The 20,584-nt window shown below is 35.5% G+C and overlaps 1 protein-coding gene across 1 annotated transcript in view; it reads left to right on the top strand.

Annotated features, from left to right (window-relative positions):
• Window positions 1-20,584, top strand: part of LRP1B (LDL receptor related protein 1B) — a 506,665-nt gene that overhangs the window by 278,119 nt on the left and 207,962 nt on the right. Inside the window, exons 15-21 of the mRNA XM_051810328.1 lie at window positions 898-1,020; window positions 2,583-2,723; window positions 5,998-6,123; window positions 8,016-8,132; window positions 11,328-11,408; window positions 12,685-12,852; window positions 14,534-14,716. Coding sequence (XP_051666288.1) covers window positions 898-1,020; window positions 2,583-2,723; window positions 5,998-6,123; window positions 8,016-8,132; window positions 11,328-11,408; window positions 12,685-12,852; window positions 14,534-14,716 — 939 coding nt within the window. The remainder of the gene's footprint in view (window positions 1-897; window positions 1,021-2,582; window positions 2,724-5,997; window positions 6,124-8,015; window positions 8,133-11,327; window positions 11,409-12,684; window positions 12,853-14,533; window positions 14,717-20,584) is intronic.

Here is a 20,584-nt window from a genome sequence, read left to right as displayed (position 1 = left end):
ACCTGTTTTTTACCAGAACAGGAAGATGAAAAAAAGTTGGTTTAATTTAAAGGTTCAGCAGACATGAAATTTTATAACTTGCTTGATCACAGTCACTTATCACCAACAGAGCTGTGATCATGACAAGTTGGATGTCCTCAGCAGTGCATATCTAAGCAATTAGGTCATGACCAAAGTGACACAAACAGAAATTGTAACATTTGCTTCAGTGGGCTTTCAGTGGTTTCGAGTCTGCTTGCCTAAGGAGTGAGGTGGTGGGAATGCAGCAGCCCCTGGTAGATGATTAAAACACCTGACAGCTGTCAGCATCTTCGTGTGAACAGTGCACAGCTCTTGGGAAGAAACATTAACAGGGAAAAAGAAAGCAAAGAAATAGCAGGTGTGCTCAGAAAAGACTAGTGGCGTTTTTGCCTGTGTTCTATCCTCTCTAGGTCTCATTTTAAGCTTTTAATTTGCTTTCTTTCTTTTTTCCATTTTTCACTTAGTCTGTTTTTGCAGTCACATTGTTTTAACATGTGCACATGCCAGTTAACTTCAGAACATTCCTTTATATACTGTTTGATTTCTTGAAAGCACTATGTGCATGTAGCTGTATCAAATATTTTGCAGTATTTTTTCCCCTCCTAAAAAACGGTGATAGAATGTTATGGGCTGATGGTACAGGGCTTTTTTTATGTGTTTTTTATTATTACAGAGTATTACAACCTGTAACAAAATATGTTTAAGTATTATAACCTGCAGTAACCTAACTATGAGAATAATATATCCCTAAAATGAGAGGAAAATAATTGTAAAAAATTCTTCCTGTGCTTTTGTTGTTAAAAAAAAAAAAAAAAATCATCTAGTTCTAGCATGGCTGTTGGTTTTAAAGTTGCCTTTTTTTTTTTCTTCTCCCAGGTGACAATGCATGTCGTGTTAATAATGGAGGCTGCAGCACTCTGTGTTTGGCCATTCCTGGAGGCAGAGTTTGTGCCTGTGCTGATAATCAGCTTTTGGAGGAAAACAGAACAACCTGCATGAGTAAGATTCCTAAAGAACATCTGAGTTGATGCTGATGTCAAGGGATCAAGTCAGACCTAAAAAACAAAACGAGGAAGTGTGGCCTCCTAGAGGTTCTATAAGATAAAGAAATATTCCTTGGATAAAGATTCTAGTTGAAGACAGTTTATTAAATATAATAAAGATTTTTCAAAGAGGACAGAATATTAAGTACACAATATGTGAGAATAAAATGCACTGAAAATATTTCAGAATGTCTAATATGATAAGGCACTTAAATATTTCACTGAACTGGTTTTAAAAATTTCCAGAATTAATCCATATAATTATTATATTAAATCTTTATAAAGTTTTCAGATTATTCTATGAACTAAGTTTCTTAAACAGAAGTCCGGCATTACAATGTTCATGCTGAAACTGTTCACAAAACATGTAAAGCAGATGCATTTATGTATAATAGATTCTGACACAGGCTGTGCAAATATCGGTGTTTTTTTTCATCTCTTCCTTGGATATATTCATTGAAACAAAAATAAAAAAGTTTTATAATAAAAGGTTGGATTTTTTAAGTAAAAAAAATAACTTGTCAGGTACTACAGGTGGTTTTTCTTAATGTTTAGACCTGATACTCTCTTTTTTTTTTTTTCCTAAATCTCATTGATCTATTTCTTGAAGTGTAGTGTGTAAAGTCTTACATAAGTCTCCAGCAAGAAACCCTGTGGAGATGAATAAAGCATAAGGATTATTTCATACCATGATGAGCATTATTGAGCTGGCAGTGACCTTGAATTTGACCCAAATTCATGGCTGGCAGAGCCATCACTGTTGCTAAAGAAAACTACTTTTCTTTTTAACAGAAAGTACTGGAAGGTGGACTTCTCACTGGTAAGATGGAAAGTAAGCATTAGGAAGAGAGACTTTGAGATGAGAATGACTCAGGTTTCTTGTTTTTTCCCCAATACACTTCACTACCTGGCTCTTTCCAAGGACTTTGGTGTTCCTTACAGGGTCATAGACTGATATGTGGTATTTACACATTAAGCATTCTGAACCTGATGTTGAGAAATATAACTGCCTGGATTTATCAATAAGCCTGTAGCTTGCTACTTAATTCTACCCCAGCAGAATTTTATCCTTTCTTCTTTTCTGAGCCTGTACCAGTGCATAATGCAGGTGTTTGAGTTGTTGCTTGGATACAAGATTCAGCTTTTCAGTAATCATTTTCTAGCCCCAAATATGCACCGGAATTTGGTCAATGTCTGTAAGAATATATCCTTTCTGCTGTTGATGAGGTATTGTAATATTTTAAACTGGTATTTTTACACTATCTTCTAAGCACCAATTTAAAAAACAGTTTGAGTGCCATTCTATTCAGAGTTCTTTCCATTTATTAAAAATATATTACTTCAACCATGCACTCAGATATGTGAGCTGCTACAAGCTTCAGGTGGAATTACCTCAAACATGCCAAATTTACTTAGAAATGTTCTGAAGACCAAGAACAAGAATTATATAGAAGTAGTATTGCACTGTGTATGTATCAAGCAGATAAAGTAGATGTCCTCCTTTGATGTTTTTCCTAGTTAAAGATGAAGAAGTGCCACCCCAGTTGTGCAAAGCTGAGCAGTTCCAGTGCAGCAATAAACGGTGTATCCAGGATCGCTGGCGCTGTGACGGGGACGATGACTGCCTGGATGGCAGTGATGAACACTCCGAAATCTGCTGTATGTATGCATTTACATTTTAACCCACAATCCATAGTTTCTTTTAAAAATTGGACACAAAATAGTGTAAGTCTGAAGGGAATCAAAAGAGCTAATCCTTAAGTCACTCATGTAAATCTTTCATATTCTTCTTTTCATGCATAGCAGTCCTTTCAAATGACACTCATGTACTCATTTCATAGCATAGAGGACCAATCATCTTTTGTTTTCGACATCATCATATCTGATTTTTTAAATGTTGGTATTTTTTACTTTGTTTCCCACTGTTGCCCTTTTTTTATATGGGTCATGGTATAATACCCAATGGCAGGGAACAGGAGGCCAGGCTTTTCTCCTTAGTGCCCACTAGCAGGACAAGAGGTAATGGACACAGACTGAAAAGCATGAATTTTATCTGAGCACAGATCTGAACATCTGAAAGAAAACACTTCTTTTCTGTGAGTGTAGTCAAGCACTGGAAAAGATTGTCTGGAAAGGTTGTGGAGTTTCTGTCTGTGGAGATACTCAACATTTATATGCATGTGGTCCTGGGAAACCTGCTCTACTTGGCTCTGCTTGAGCAGGAGATTAGATTAAGTGATCTCAGCAGTTCCCTTTCAAGCATGAACATTTCTGTGATACTGTAATGCATTTCTTAACAAAAAAAAAAAAACAAAACAAAACAAAAAAAAAACAGCAAAACAAAAACAAAACAAAAACAAACAAACAAACAAAAAACCCCAAAAGAATACCCGAACCAACCAACCAACCAACAACAACAACAACAAAAACAAACAAACAAAAAAACCAAACAAAAAAAAACAAACACAAAAACCCCACCAAGAAAAACCAATAAGAAAACCAAAACCCAACTCCCTACACCACTTCCAGTTTTAAATTAGATGTAGTTTGTCTTTAAAATTAGTTTTACTGGAGCTGTATTTTTTTACAGTAGAGGAGTTCCACTGTTGAAAAGCAAAGTAATAGAGAACATATCAATTATGTATTTCTGTCATTCCTGGAAGGTACTTAGGTAGCCTGCTATAAAATTAGTGTTGCAGCAATGACAGTTCTTTCCCTTACTCAGTTTGTTGCACTACTTTCTATTTCTGTCATTAGATCATTTCTCTAAACCAAGTCTCCTTTACTGAAATGAAAATATGTTGGTTTTTTCACAGTCAGCTGTAGACATGAACACTCTTCTGCTGTGCAGCATTGTTCTATATGCTGAAAACTCTTATCATAGTCTCTCATTCTTATCTCTTTGAGACCAAACAATCTGATAGTTTGTTTCTGTTTTTTCTTTTTCCAGTAGATGATGAGGTTTTTTTCAAATCTCATTGATTTTTCTGACTCGATTCTAAGGGTTGGATGTCCAAAAATGGATGTATGTTCTTCTGCTGAGGCTTCTGTGAAGCCGATTAGGCTGAGAGAATGTGTTGTGTGAGTTTGCTCATACATCCTTGGGTAAATCTTGCCTGCTTCCCACTGGCCTGATGTTACTGATACATACTGAGCTGTAATGCCTAGATCTTTTTATATATGTCTGTTAAATAGCCAGTTTTGGGGTTTTCTCAAAGCATTTATGTATTTTGATAGTTCTGTCTAGAAGTCATTACTGATTCCATCCTAGTTATTTTCAAAATATTTTTCGGGTTTTGAATTGTAGTGCTTGCTAGCATTTTTAATACTGGGTTTCTTGCACTTAAATTAGGGAGCTCAACTAATAAAGACAGAGAGAAGGAAAATCTTTTGGTAGATTGGACTTGATTCTGTATTAAATCAGTCTAATGAGACCAATTCATTGATCAAAGCTTGTAATTCTCTGAGGATTTATGCAGATACAGATGAAATCATAATCTGATCTTAAATCCATACATGATCTATAGCTCATGTGGCCAGTATGATAACATTGATCTCTCTTCAGCAGTTGCTATAGTAACTTTAATAGTTCTTTATGAGTTTGAAATATTTACAATTATGAATAGAATACACACATATATTACTAAATATCTGTGTGCAAAAGCTTAACTACCACTTAGAACGGTATCTGTGTCTAGTAATAAAGTCAAATTAAAAAAAAAAAGTCTTCAATTTGTAATTTTATTACGTGGATGCTAAGAGTTTTGTTCTCCAGTCACATTGCAAACTAGATTTCTTCAGGAGTATTAGATTTGGAACACCTTTCTACTCATGTTATTAATTATTCTCTACTTGCAGTGTTTCTGTACCCTGCACCCAAAACACTCATGAAGGGTCATGTGCTATTGATATCACCCTCACTCTGTGTCATCTTCAATAGGAAGAACAGGTAGAAAGGTCAAAGATAAAAGCTACTGAAATGTCAAGGATAAGCCTGCAAGACATCCTTTCATTTTAAATACCGTTTGTTTCTAGATGTATGTTAAACTTTGGAAAAGACTGTGGTTGGCTGAGCAGGTGAAAAATAGCTCGAGATTATTTTTAACCCAGCATTTGAAACTGTGTGTAGTTTACTGCTCTTGTCTAGATGAAGATTAACAAGATGTGGTAATAACAGATGTTATTAGCATGAAAGAAACACAGCATATACACTTGCTACAGGTGCAACAGCAGGCCAATAGTTTTGACATAATTTCTGTGTGTTCAGTCTTCATCCTTTCCATGATACTTGGTAGAGCCAGCAAAAAAATGTTTGAGAGATACCTTGTTCACTCTTGAATACCAAGGGGTTTTTTGTTAGTTTTACACTGTGTTGCATATTTCACTTTTTGACACCTACAATTTCATGGTAAGTAAACAGCAGATCTATATGTGGCCATTGACAGTAATGTGCATCGTTTTAGAAGCATTTTATGGCCTGCCCAAATCCCTCCTCACTGTGGTATAGTATTTTGGATATGCACTTAGCAGTTTGCATCTGTTCCCTTTGGTGTTTTCCTTTGTTTATATGCTCTTCAGTTAGCAAACCTCATCATACTGCTAAAATGTGACCAAGGACATGTCTCTTTAAGGAGATAGCAACAGTATAAAATGCTGCTACCTTTTATCACTTAATAGAAGAGGATCTCCATATTGACAGTAGTATGACAGAAGAATCTTTACTATGTATTGCTTAATTTATGATTGGAGCACTGCAATATTTTTTAATTGACTGGTTTGTCAAACAATTTTTATGTTATGGTGGTTATATATACAGGATAACTCCACTAACTGCATTACCAGGAAATACCACTTAATGTGCTCTTTTCAGCTGCTTTTTTCAGATTATTTTCTTAGGAAAAATCTCTCTTTTTTTTTTTCTTTTCCTCCACAGTCAATCATAGTTGTCCTGATGATCAGTTTAAGTGCCAAAATAATCGCTGCATTCCCAAGAGGTGGCTTTGTGATGGAGCCAATGATTGTGGTAATAATGAAGATGAATCAAATAAAACTTGTGCAGGTAAAAATTACGCTTGATTATGCATACAAGTTGTCTAACATCAGTTCCATCAATAGTTCAGGACTGATACGAGCTGAACTGAACCAGTCTGCTACTAGTATAATCTGATTATTGACATTTAAAATTAATTCAGATTTTGATGCCATTAAGGCTGGAATAAAAATTATCTTTTACTTAATCCATATGCTCAGCTGTGCTTTCCAAAGTACTTCAGCACTTAATCTGTCCATGTGGGTTGACTGTCAATGCAATGCTTAGGTACAAACTTCAGGTACAAATTCTTTTTGGCAGCTAGAATTTTGTTTGTCAACATACCATGAGAAGAGCCATGTCACTAGTAAATTTTATGTTGATTTACTTTATGCCTAATTAGTTATTCAGTTTCCACTCAGTGCATTTAAATTGTTTTCATTTGTAAGTTATTAACTGTACAGTGGATTTTTAAGGAAATACCCAGATGAAGATTGTTTACTGGTTCCACTGCAGTAAATCATGGAGTTCCCAATCTGCCTTTTGCTTTTGTGGAAATGATGTTTAGTGCTTGTTTTCAGAGTACAGTAAACAAGCATTAAATATCAGAATACAAAATATCAGGCATCAATAAGCTGATGATTATTTTAAGCTGAAATGCAGTGAAAGACAGCACACACTGTGTGCTAAAATATTCCCTGAACTCATTTTACTTGATCTAAATTTTCTTATGTATAATAACCAGTTTTGATTGTTACTTTTGTGGTTTGGCTAAAAGCACTGTAGCACAAATGCAGACCTATAGTGTCCATATCACCTCTACTGTGTTATCGTGGATTGTAATACATCTTGATATCCTTTGATATTCAGCTGTTTACTTGCAGGATGAGAGTCTTATTTGAAGACCATGTTTTTTATGCCTGTGTCAGTTGGATATGGACTGAATTTTCTATTCTTGTTTTTCCATTTATTCCTGCAGTGACAAACACTATTAATGTTTAAAAAAATTATTTCTTTGAAATACTTTAAACTTATATTCTTCTCTTGTATTTCGGGCTATTTCTATGAAGAAAAAGGAAAATGGTAGTTGAGAATACCAAATGAAGAAATATTATTTTGATTATTGAGGGGTTTGAAATATCAGCCATTTTTTTAAAGTGTAGAATGACATACACAACTCTAATAAAAAAAAAACACCTTAAATTTGGAATCAAAATCTGTGTCACTATCACTGGCATTGTTATAGGTTCACATTTGAATTAACAAAATTCTAAGTAATGACAGGTTTACATGTTAGATTTTCTTAGTGATGTCTTACTATTCATCATCTTTCGAAGTAATTTATGTAGTTACATAGCATGGTTTCTTTTAGTGATCTTTATTTCTTCAGGAAGATGACATACATTGATTCCTTTAATGGATAATTACAATTATGTATTTGCAAAGGCTATGATTCTAAGAACAGTGAGGCCAGGCACAATGCACACATGCTGTGCCATTTTTCTCTGTAAATATGAATTTCACAAGATCATTATTTATGTTATGGAGTGCAATTTGTTAATATTCTGATCAGAGGACATTTTCATACCCTGATTTTTGCTTGCTTCACCTCTGGCATTAGCGTTATTTCATCTGGCACTAATGCTCTTCTACCACCTAGTTTTGTATCATTACATGTAAAACCTCATGGTCTTATATGGTGAAGAAACCACTAAGAATTCCACATAACAGAGGTAGAACAGGTGGCCTCAGTTTTCTCTGACGCCAGAGGAGGTGAATGATGTTTAGTTTGATCAGGTGAAATGTTCAGCAGGCCAAGGAGGTGCCCTCCAGACTTGCCACTTCTACACACAGACATGCACCGGGAGACCTGATGGATTTAGTCCATTTCCTCGCATTTTTGGAGTGTTTTGTCTTGACAGCAAGAACGTGTCAGGTTGACCAATTTTCCTGTGGGAATGGACGCTGCATTCCGACATCGTGGCTGTGTGACAGGGAGGATGACTGTGGGGATGGGACAGATGAAATGACATCCTGTGGTAAGTAAATTCTCTTTTAGGGGAAAAAAAAAAAAAGTGAAATTATTCTGTAAAAAAGTAAAACGTATAGGGATTTCTGTTCATGTGAAACTGATGGGTATGAGGGACCATCTTGTTTTTATATGAACTGATGATGGTATTTCTGAAATGGCAGATAGAATTTGATTAATAAATAAACCCAAAACAGAGGCAGAATTTTCTATTAAGGAGCTCCTGACTACAATACCAAATATGCAGATCAATCAGCTTAACACTTTTTCTAATTTACAGCCCATTATCAAATACTCTCACCCTCAAAAATTATTCTTTATCTCTGCCACATACCTCTTCACATGGGCTCCCTCAGCATATTCTAGATGTCAATATAATAAGCCTGTTTTAAGTCTGAACAGAAGGATACTTTGATGTTGTATTTTGCAGAAAAAAAGTAGCATTTCTTGATTATATTATGAGAATTTCAGCAGCTGTGCTGATTGCTGCTTTGCAGAGATATTGCAGGGAGGTGTGCTCTTTCTAATCAGCTGCTCCCAAACAATTAAGGTTTTTAATAGTCATCTGTTTGGCAGGGCACAGGTAACTGCTGTGAGTCTGAGAGCACAAGGGTCAATGAGCTGTCTGCAAATATAGAATCATGGAATGGTTTGAGTTGGAAAGGACCTTAAAGACCATTTTGTTCCAACTTCCCTGCCATGGGCAGGGACACCTTCTGGTAGATCAGGTTGCTCAGAGCCCCATCCAGCCTGGCCTTGAACACTTTCAGGATGGGGCATAAAATAAAGTCATTATATGAGTAAAAACTATAATATTATTAAGGTAGACTTCTAATGCCGTGCTTCATATCAAATAAATTCAGTTGTGTACAGAGGTAGAATAAGTCATCCCGTTGCATTTTGCAATCTCTAAAATTATAACACTCTGGGTAATGGTACAGCATTGGCACTCACTGCTAGAACAGTTTATCTGACTGGCTGTGCCTTGTTCTCAGACACATTAGGAACACGCAGAGTTTAATGGCATCTTTGTAATTCCTTCCCATAGATTTTGTTTAGTGTCCTCTCAGCTGATCTGGAATATTTCTTCAGATCATTTAATCAGGATTTATTTTGCCAGCTGTTTCTCTGTTTAGCCAAACTTTACATATGTTTCATGGTTTAGAATCTTGTTTCTTTATCCTCAAGCACTGTGGTTGTGGAAATATGTCAAATATTTTTCGTTCTGCCTTATATTTTGTTCACTAATAGCATTTATTTAGCTATTCTGTTTAGTACCATATATTTTCTTCTTTGAAACATTTTAAAATTCTTGCATGCACAAGGATAGCAGAGAAAAATGAGATCGGTGTCTCCACTGTGGAGAGACTTCACTGTGAGCTCAAGAAGCACCATTCTTGCTTTCTCTCTCTTCAGGACAGCCAGGGTAGGGCAGGATATGAATCAGCTACAGGATGTGCATCTCTGCTGGGAAATAGGAAAGAAAGGTGGTAGAGAGACCATAGGGACAATGAGGGGAAGTGTTGTGTCCTCCAGGATGTGAGGAGGAGCTGTGGATGATGGTGGAGGCTGGCTCCATGAGAAGCAAACACTGGAAGGGCTGTAAAACATCCTTGGAAAGGCTGTGGGGGGCTGGAAATCATGAGAGGGATGATGATGTTGGTGAGGATAAGCATAAGTCATTTTAGTTAGCTTCTGTCCCTTTTTACAGGTCTTGGGTAGACAGATGAACGTGCAGATGAAGTCATGAAGGCATTAATGTGTGGGAAAGGGGAAAAAATACATTTAAAATATTAGTTAAATTTCTGGAAAAATTATTGAACAGCTAAAAATCAAAATTAAAAATTGCTTTCAGCTTTGCTTGAAGCACATAAGGCATGTATTGTAGCTAAGTACTATTGCAGTTGAACATTTCCATAATTTCCATTATTTGTCTCAGAAGAGATTTTTGTTGTCACTGTAATGTGTTCCCCAAGAAAAAAGGTGGGGGTTTTTTTATATAACAAAAAACCAAACAACCCCCAAACAAAACAGCCAATGAAGCAAAACAAAACAAACAAAAATCACAAAAAACCCCAAGGCAAACTCCAAAACTTCCTAGTTTTCTAGGAGTGTTGCCATCAATATTAGCTTTTTTCCCACCCTTTTCTGTTTTGAAGCAGGATAATCACATCCAGTGAAGTTCTTGGGGATCTCTAAATTTGCTGTTTGATGCATCTGCTTTGGCTTAGTGCTCTCTTGTGTGACTCTTTTTAAGCCAAGGCTTTTTAAGACAAGCAATTTCATTTCTTGTCCTCAGGAACTTTTACATTTAATGACATTTTTTAAAGATTTAGAAAATCTCATCAGTACTTTGGGGTTTTTTTGAGAATTAGGCCACATAAGTAGCAGTGAGGACTCAGCTGAGACTTTCAGATTGTTTTCTTTGAATTACCAGGTTTTGTAAACTAGATCTTGTATTTTCCAAACTGTTGAACAGGTTGATGGTATGAATGCACATATCTGGCTATGTCATGGGTTTTAGAAGAAAAAGAACTCTGGAAAAAATTCAGACTATATTTGAGTAATTCTATGCAGAGGCATATTAGACAATTATAAAAACAAATATATGTGTAATATAGATTATTATTTATTAATTACATTGTTTCAGATTTCTACTACTTTCCTGAAATGCTTGGAGGAACGACTTGTAAATACTGATGCTTTAATTTTGCATTTTATTATACCAGTGTAGGGTAACTTTATTTCTTTTCTTTTGCTTAACCTTCTTATTTTGTAGTCTTCCATTTCCTGTTTTTTACTGGCAGTGCTATTGCAATTGGAGAACTCTTTTATATAAATAAACACATAGAATATGGTTCATATCAGTTGTTCATATCAACCTATAATTATTCATAAATAATATCATGCTTAATGCAAAAACCAGCCCTGGTCTGATGGGAATGTAGGACCATGTTATATGGCACAAAATAATGCATTTTAGTTGCCTGTGTGGAGGAAGGATGGAGTTTGGACTAGTATTTACTGTTTTAAAGCTTTTTTTACCCTCTCTTTTTGATGTCTCACCCTTTTTTCCTCTCCAGATTAAGTAGCTGATGTTTGATACAGCACACTTTTGTGACTTATGCGCATAGGAGGGTGGAAGAACATTACTGAAGAGGATATACATTAAATAGTTTTTATTTCTTTTTGAACACTTTCACAGAATTCCCAACATGTGAGCCACTAACTCAGTTTATATGCAGAAATGGAAGATGCATTAGCAGCAAATGGCTCTGTGATTCAGGCAAGTATCAAGTGCTCCATATGTGAAATGAATATGATGGATATTACATAAATATTGCTTTGATGCACACGCTTCTTTTCTGAGTCTGATATTGCCAGTTTGACTTGTAAGTGGTCAGAGAATAAATAAACCATTTTTAAATTACTGACCTGACCTAGAAAGCAGCAGTATTGAAACTTCATATAAGGAATGAGGCGTTGGATGTGGTAATAGTTACAAACAGTATATTATGTAGAATCAAGTATGTTACTTCATTATTAAAAAAAAAACATGTCAAGCTATTGCTTCTGAAAGTATCCTCTGCTTTTAGAAAACGAAATAGTTCCAGTGACCAATATATCTGGGTTTTTTTATTGTTTGTGGACAAGTTCAATTAAAGAACTAGGATCCCACGAGAATGAAGGACAGGAAGACTTTACAATGTATTTGGGTTTTTTTGTCTAAAAGAAGTACATATTTGAATGGCAGCTGTTCAAATGAATCTTAGAACTGTTGGTGTGGCAGTGATGTCATGCCAGTCCTAATAACATTGGGTTGGTTCTTCATCCATCAAAGCATTTAATGTTACTTTAATTTTATGAGTCCAGCAGGAATTCGTAGCTGTAAATGGACAAATTCGCCAAATTATCACTCTGTGCTGACTGAAATTCTGTGCAAGGAGACCCTTTAGAGTTTATCTAACATATTTATCTTTTTGCTCCCTTCATGACCACAATCAAATTACAGAAATTGCCTTTAGGTTGTTGTAATGACTACAACATTAGAGTAAAAAAGAAACTTCATTCCACGCTTGTTATTATTTCATGCAACCTTGCACTGTTGCAAATACATGGAAACAACAGGTTTAATACTATTGAAAAGAAATTCTGCCATCAGGGTTTCATTTTGGTTTATATAAAGCTCTTTTTGTCTGTGATTAACTGTCTTAAGAGAGTAAAGTGAACCCAGTGTGTCTGCAAGTCTGTGTAGTTACACACAACTAAAGAAATTAAGAAAATCTACAGCCTTCTTATGCTTGCTGGTGCCTGTGGCTGAACAGCTGTAAAGGGTTAGATGATCCAAAGTGACAGAGTTGAGTGCTGTTGGTAAATAAGATTTAAGGTGTTATTTGCATTAGAAATAATTTCACCATGTGCCTATGGGCAGTAAGCATATTACTGTATTTACTGTATTTATACTACACTTTTTTTTTTCCTCCTCTTTGGAAATATTTTTCCCTCCTCACATCTTTTATTCAGATTTTTTTTTTTGTATTTTAAAATATTAATATTTGCAGATGATGACTGTGGTGATGGAAGTGATGAGCTGGGCTGCATTCACTCCTGTTCTGCTGACCAGTTCAGGTGTCATAATGGTCGATGTATCCCGGGTCACTGGGCTTGTGATGGTGACAATGACTGTGGAGATTTCAGTGATGAAACCAAAACAAACTGCAGCAAGGAAGGTCAGATTTATTTTTTTTTTTCTTCCCGCATTTTAATACTTATAAACACAGAGAATACTTTGTTAGAAATACCGAAGACATGTCTTCAGTCAGTGGAAAAAGAGATGATGCTTTTAACCTCAGTAGAGGTTGGGATGGGAAACATGTCAAGTGCAATATAACACAGAAGTGTATCATAGAAGAAGAATGCATTTGAAAGCAAAATGGGTATTACACTGAGATAAATTTTATAGTTTACTGAATAATGCTATTTGTGAGGTTTGTCTTATTACAGAGATGCATGCTGTCTAGGTGAAGAGACAGTAAGAAGCATTCCTTAAGTAGTTACTGATATTTTCTGTGTATTTTTTCATGCATACTCTCATTTTTGTGTGATCCAAGTTTTTGAGTTTGTAAGGATTTTTTTTTTTTTTAATCAAAGCATTTTAACAAACTACAGCCTATTTAAATGCTATATATTGTATTTATTTGGGTGGGCAGAGAAGGGAAGGACATTTGTAACAAAGAATAAATAATAATCAGACCAGAATGAAGGAATATCTTTCATATATTTTTCATAATGATTTTTCCACAACAAAGTAATTGTATACAGTGTTATTGGTCCCTTTTTATGAGTTTATATTCTAAATCTAGTTGCAAACCTCATACAAATAGATGAATTAGAATGCATCATGACTGAGGTCCTTAATTTTTATACACTTACAAAAATTACTTTTATTTTAATTAATCTGGAACTGAGCAACCCACTTATACCCTTGTTCATGTCCATCTTGAAGCTTAAAGCTTTTACAAAGAATGCAAGAATGTAAACTAGTTAAAAAAAAATCCAAGGCAACCTTAAATACTATAAAATGTATATTTGCAAACAGTGCTACAAGAATTTATTCAAATAGTGCTTATTGGTACAAACAGGAATGTATAAGTATGTCATTACTGTAAAGTGCATGTTATTGTTGTTAGTATGTTATTTAATAATAGAAATACAGTGGTAATAGTTTGGGAAAAGGAAAGCAAGGATAAGATTGAAAAGGCCATAATCTAGAAAATACTTAGAGAATTATGTATGTGGTGAATAATTAAACTCACATGGTAATTATGCTTTGAAGCAGCCAACAGTGGTTCCATAGCTGCGTTGAACTCAAGTTCCTTGCTGTGGAATTTGGAGTGGCTGCAACTGTTTTGCCAGTGCTGTGATAACACAAACCAGGCAGGTGTTGGGGCCTTGTTAGAGCACAAGTGTGACCTTTCATGTTTTGTGAACTAGGAGATGGGCTTTGTTGGATAAAAGAGACTGAGGGAGGAGGAGGGAATGTAGCTTGAGAATGAAAGGTAGAGCGTGTGAAGCACCAGGAAAGCTCACTCGACCTTGGTCATCTTTGCATCTCCAAACTCATTCCTGTCTGACCTCTGTGAAAAAAAAAGAACTAAAAATTGGTATTTTCCTTAAGCCTGTAGCAGAGGAGAGGAGTGAAGGGCGTGAGCGGGATAAGAAAGAGCTTTTCTGAAGCTTGTGTTGGAGTGATGAGTTAGGATGGAATAGTGAGTTTTGAGTGTTATACCTGGGGACTCTGATTTTGGCTTTTGTTAGGAAGCTGGATTCTAAGTCAATGTAGACTTGGAATGGAAAAAAATAAAAAATCACATGAGCAAAATTCTTCAATGTAATTCTTATTTTTCTAAGAAACTCCCTCTCCTGGAAGGTGCAATGGGAGGGAATTTCAGTGCAGTCCTGATGGGAACTGTGTCCCTGAGTTGTGGCGCTGTGATGGAGAAAAGGACTGTGAAGATGGGAGTGATGAAAAGGGCTGTAATGGAACTATCCGACTGTGTGATGAAAAAACAAAGTTCTCTTGCCAGAGTACAGGTATGTGCTTGCAGATATGTTTTACTTTCATTTGCTCAGTGTGTGTATGTGTGTGTGTTGTTTGATCACATACCTACTGTTTGACTAGTGCTTTTAATGATTAATACTTCTGAGGTGAGGTTGCTTATTGTGCTCATACCAGGAAAATACATCCCCTAACCTGTTTTCTGATTTACAATACAAAATGGATGAGTTCTGAGCTTACTCAAAGCTGAAATTACTCTTTATGATAGTACATCAAACCAAATATTTAAATGTAGCATTTAATAGTACTCCAAAGTCCAGGTATTTTCTTCTATTTTCTGTCTTTGGCCTTAGAAGTAAGTTGAATAAAGTGGTATAAAGTAATTAGCTAGAAGACTTTGAAGAATTAGAACTGCAACACTGGAAGAAAAATATATTCTTTGAGAATGTTTAAAATAATTTTTCCCTAAGTATACTTCATTAAAAGATGTGAAAAGAGCGTGACAATAATTACATGAGGATATTTGGCCAAAAAATGTTTAGATGGAATTTTTTTTAAGGAAAAGTCCATTTAAAGAAGAAATTAATATACGTCAATATTGTATTAATATTTTTGTAATTTCTTTCAAAGCTTAATGGGATATTAAGGCTAATATAACTTTCAAAACCAAATTTAATTCAGATTATAATAAGTACTAATATTATTTTTATTAGGCAACTGTAATTATTACAGGAAAGGAGAACCCATTCTAATGCCTGTGTTATAGCTAAGCATGATAAAAGTGGCAGACTAATTAAGTGAGCTGTGTAAAAGCAGTTTGCTACTGTTTGAATTTTAAAGTTATAGAAATCATAATGTCCTGATAAAAAAACATGGAATACTGAATTTTGTCTAAATAAAACATTTCCTTTTGTGTTCTCACCAGTTCCATGAAGATCTGTAGATTAGGCAGTTGTTAAATTAAATAGTTTCCATAAGTAAAAATGGATTATTGCCTTCTAATAGAATGGCTTGTTTCCTGAAATAGACTGATGGAAACCCTGACCCAGGAAATCCACTTCTTGCTGATGCTTTTTCCTAGTGCTTAGATGGGGAAAAGGTAATACCAACCCAAGTGACTAAAGCTGAATTATGAGAGAGAAGAAAGGTGAAATCTCAATAGATGAGGCTTATTTTCAGCAGTTCCATTTGGAAAACTAATGAGATGTTACTACGTTACTACTTTAGTTAATAGAAAGCAAAGAACAAGGTTAGAGGCAGTGTGGAATACAAGATGAAGTGTAGATTTTAGTTATTAGTCTTGACTACCTTTTGGAAAAACTTACTTCCTAGGCTGAACTTTGGTTTCTTGCTTGACCTGAATGATTTTAGATACAGAGAGTGAAAAACCCATTCTGGTGGTAAGCTGAAATTTTCCCAAGTACAGCTACAGTAATAAAAGGAAATAACAAATATTTAATTTCAGCATAACCCTTTGAATGAGTTATCTTTGCAGCACAAAGAACTAGAACAACTTTTTAAAGTCCACAGTTTCACTTCCAAACTACATTACCTCACTGTACACTCCTCTAAGTTTGCAGTCATGTGTAAGGAGAGCAACATGTTTTTTAACAGGATGAAGTATGACATCTCTGGCTGCCACATAGAAATGCAGCAAAAAAAAAAAAAAAATATTTTCATCAAACATTTGGGTTAAATTCAAGGGTTTATGGCTTTGATTTAGAAGAAAATGGAGTTATGCTTGTTAGTTTTGTGGAAATACACCACTTTAGGTATCAGCTGTGACAGTTTCATCCATAATTTTTTTCTTTCACAATTTTCCTTCCATCAGTCCTGGAAGGAGCAGAACTGCTGCTCTGGAGGAGGCTTGTTGGCAGTGCACTGTAACAGAAAACAGCAAAGGCAGTTTTTTGTTTAGCTACTTTTCAGTTTAATTCCTTGTGGTAGGACAAAGGAGCAATAATGGGTTTATGAGAAATAGTCATGTTTGAGGAGAAATGCAATTTTCTCTGTGGATTCTTCTAAAGAAATAATGCTGCCTGGCTTCCACATTTATGAGAATTGTACAGATGAGGTGGTATTGGCTAATTTTCCCCTTATAGATTGCTAGGTGGTGGCATCAGGATTCCTAACACAGCACGTGATGGGTCTGGGTAGGAACGTGTGTGTGTGTGTGGAGCTGAAACACTCAGTACTTCTGAAGAGAAATGACAGTTGGTGAGAGCAATAACAGTGAGATGTTACTGCCCACTTTTGGTTATTTCTTTTTCATTTTATTCTTTTCCATACCTGGAGGCGCAGGGTCTTTCCTTACTGTAGTTTTTGTTGGCTCTGGTTATTCTGTCACAGTGCCACATGTGTGAGTGCCATGTTACAAATACAGCATTTGTCAGCACTGAGCAAAAAATGTGATTTTTTTTTTCTGCTTAGAGTAGTAGTGGTCTCAACTTTTTTTCCTAATAAATTATCTGACTGTTTGAATATCAAAAGACCTCTGTTGTATTTCTCTTTAACCACATTATTTGTTGAATAAACAGACACTTTTCTCTTTCCCCTTGTGTCTTCTATTTTTGTTTTATATTTTTAAACCTTTAGTATTTTGTTGGTCCCGCTGGAACTTTCAGCCTGGACAGTTCTTGAGCTGTAGTATCCAAAGTCAGCCAAAATTGCTTCAGGTTACTTGAGTTTCCAGATTTCAGAATTGCTTTTCTAATTTTTTTAAGAGCATCACATGGTTGTTTGTGGTGATGTGTGATGAAAACTATACTAGAGGTTGTGTAGCAGTAGGATATGAAATGCAATAGCTACCTGATTAGGATTGACTACTGTTGGGCTGCTTCTAGCCAATTATTTTCTGGTTTTAAATTAGATTAGACTTCTTTTAAATTAGACTAGATTAATTTAAATTAGAATAAGACTCAACTTTCTATTTTAAATTCTAATTCTGAAAATTATTGCAGGCATGTACTTCAGCTGAGTTTTATGTACTACATAAATCTGTCCTTTTTATTCCATCTCCCTACTTTTCAGTTAGTAGTACTAGAGCAAGAGCTGAATCTCTGCAATCTTACTTAAAAAGTCATCTAATTACTCTGATGATCATAATAAAGTACTTCTTTGAAGGCAAATGCAAAAGAGCCATGAATACTTCAGTTTAGTAAGCAGTAGATCTGAACTTTAATGTATATTTGTCATACAGTTCTTTACAATTTTTCAAGCAGCAGTTAATTTTGTATCTTACCATTTTAATGCTACTCTGTGGGCTATTATTTTATACTTTTTTTTCTCACGTTTTAATAATATATCACAGGGTGAAATAAAGATGAGGGAAGAAGTAGGATTCCTTTGGAATGGAAATTAAGGAATGTGCATAGAGGAAATAAAGTCAATAGGTGACCATCACTGGAAGAAGAGAGCACTGGTACCCTCTGGATGGGGCAGTGTGAGAATCCAGGAGAGGGCATGTCTCAAGTAGAGGAGAGTGTAGAGAAGCTGGTACTGAGGAAGGCTGGGAAGGAAAGGTTGTCCAGAAATATGATGAAGAAATGGGTAGGGCTGCCCTACAGATTCTCTGAGGGTTTATGAGGAGGAAAGAGCTACTGTGGAGTTACAGAATGGGAGGAATTTTGAAAGAGAGGAAGATTTAATAAGAATGTAACAATGGGACACATGGAGGAACTCAAAGGGTGGGTGGAAAGGGTATCCGTCATAAGGTGGGTTTGCCAGTGTTCCTTCCACTTGTTTCTTGCCTTCCCTGTCTCCTCTCATACTTTCAGATCTTTAGAGCTTTGCCTCTTGTACAACTACTTTGATAACCTTTTTGACATAATGATCTTTCAGACTGATGAAATTTCTGACTGAAGGGGTGGATTCAGTTGACGTTATAAATGTGAATAAAAAGAAACAACTACAGCAAGTAAACTAGGAAATTATGTATGTTGTTCCAATCCTGTATTTTTATCCTCAGGTCATTGTTTTCTGTGGTAACAAATATCTTCTTTAGGTCCTTTTTTTTTTTTTTGTTCTGTCTCATACAGGAGGCTTTTGTAAAGATCTAATTTCTACTAAAAGCTTTAAACACAAGAAATGTCCATGTTCTTGAAATAATGTGGTTCAGTCTAAGTCTCAGAGGTGTTCTATGAGCAAGATCACTGACCATCACAACATTTTATTTAATATGTCACATTGGAACATTCTTTCATTTCGATGGGAACAAGATTGAGTCCATTCTACAGGTTAGAAAGACATCACAGCTTTAGGCAGCAAGAATTACCTATAAGAGGAAACTGAATGCAATTAATGCTCCATCAAAGTAGTTTTCCTAAGGTTGAAAATGTAATCAATCCAAAAACCTCGTGGGCTCGGTATCCCAACAAGCACTGAATGGTATAAAAACAGTTAATTCTGTTGTATTTGCTAATATTTGTAGGAAATAAAAAAAGTTGGAGAAGCATTTGGATCAGGCTTTCCCACATACTTGTTGCTTCAGGCCTTCTGTTTCGCTGTGTTACACGTATTTCTTCAGTGTTACAGAAAAGAGTAATGGAAAAAAACAGATATATCCATTGAGGCAATTAATTTATGATGGAATTTAACTAAAAAGGTTCCTGGAAACCAGAAATATGAGTTTCCCTAAGGGGCAATAAAGCAAAAATACTTCGATGAATTTTAAGTAATGATTTCAAGACAGTCGTAATATTTCATTAAGTCCATCTCTTTAGGATTTTGGCAAAGATTAATTCTTTGAAAGTATATTCTACTTAAGAACCTGTCATATATATCATGATGAAAGATGAATCTTTCATTATAAAACATATCTTCACTAAGGTATGAGAGAGGCAGGAAAACTGTTTTGCCCTGTAAACATTTGAATGTATAAAAGATTAAAATAACAGATTAGGAGCTCTGCTGGAAGCAACTTTGATTTATTTTGGGTTCTGGTTAGTTTAGTTGATGTTGGTATTTTCCATTAGCTTTCATTCTACTGCTGTTTTATAATATTATATAAAAATCAATGATCATTCAAGATAAAAAATAGGGATATTTTTTTGAAACATTTGTGATTGCAGGTAATGATAAACTGCATACATAACATGCATGCAATTTTGATTCCTTGTGTTTGTGCAATTCTGTCTGTTCAGTATAGCATATTTGGGACTTTGGCCACTATAGAAATAATGGAAGCTTTTCATTCTAATTGACACCCCTCCCTGTTTACATTTTACAGGTGATTTTGCACTGGTAAAACAATGTTTTGTTGTTTGAAACCACACTCAGTGTAGTATGGTCCTGAAGTTTTTCTTGCTTTTCTTCACCAGAAGTGCAAAGAGTCTCACATTTGCCTTGTGAGTGCTGCAGAAACTTATTTTTTCATTCTTCTTTCCCTGTCTTTTATCCCATTGACATTGTGAGAACATCAGCACCCTACACAATCAAGGGAAAAGCACTGCACTAATCTTAAGCGTTTCCTTCCAAAGAAATTGAAATCTGATTCTGTATCCCAGCAGACAGTGGAGCTGGGGACAGTTGCTATGTTGTGTGGAGAGAGCACAGAATCTCTAACCATGCTAGTTTTACCCTATCTGATTATTTTACACTCTCACTCACTTGCTTCCCCCCTCCAAGTCATAATCAGTCTCAGTTTCCTACTGGGAAAATGCTGCTGAACTGGGAAGGCTGGGCAGAAAGTCATGTGGGTTCACACTGTGCAGGTTTGAAGTTATCAGTCTCAGGCATTGCCAGTGAGCCCCTGGGCATCCACCAGCATTGCTCTGAGTGGATCCAAACATTTCCAGGACCTTCTTTCCCATTACAACTTGATTTTGTCTAAGTGAATAGCTTATAGACCAAAAAAAAAAAAATTAAAAAATTGTCCAAGATCAGCTTCGTAACCGATGGTTCTA

The sequence above is a fragment of the Manacus candei genome, unplaced genomic scaffold (assembly GCF_025592945.1).
Source record: "Manacus candei isolate 608988 ecotype Guabito, Panama unplaced genomic scaffold, ASM2559294v1 h1tg000077l, whole genome shotgun sequence".
NCBI classification, from domain to species: Eukaryota; Metazoa; Chordata; class Aves; order Passeriformes; family Pipridae; genus Manacus; species Manacus candei.
This window is presented reverse-complemented; position numbering and strand designations above follow the sequence as displayed.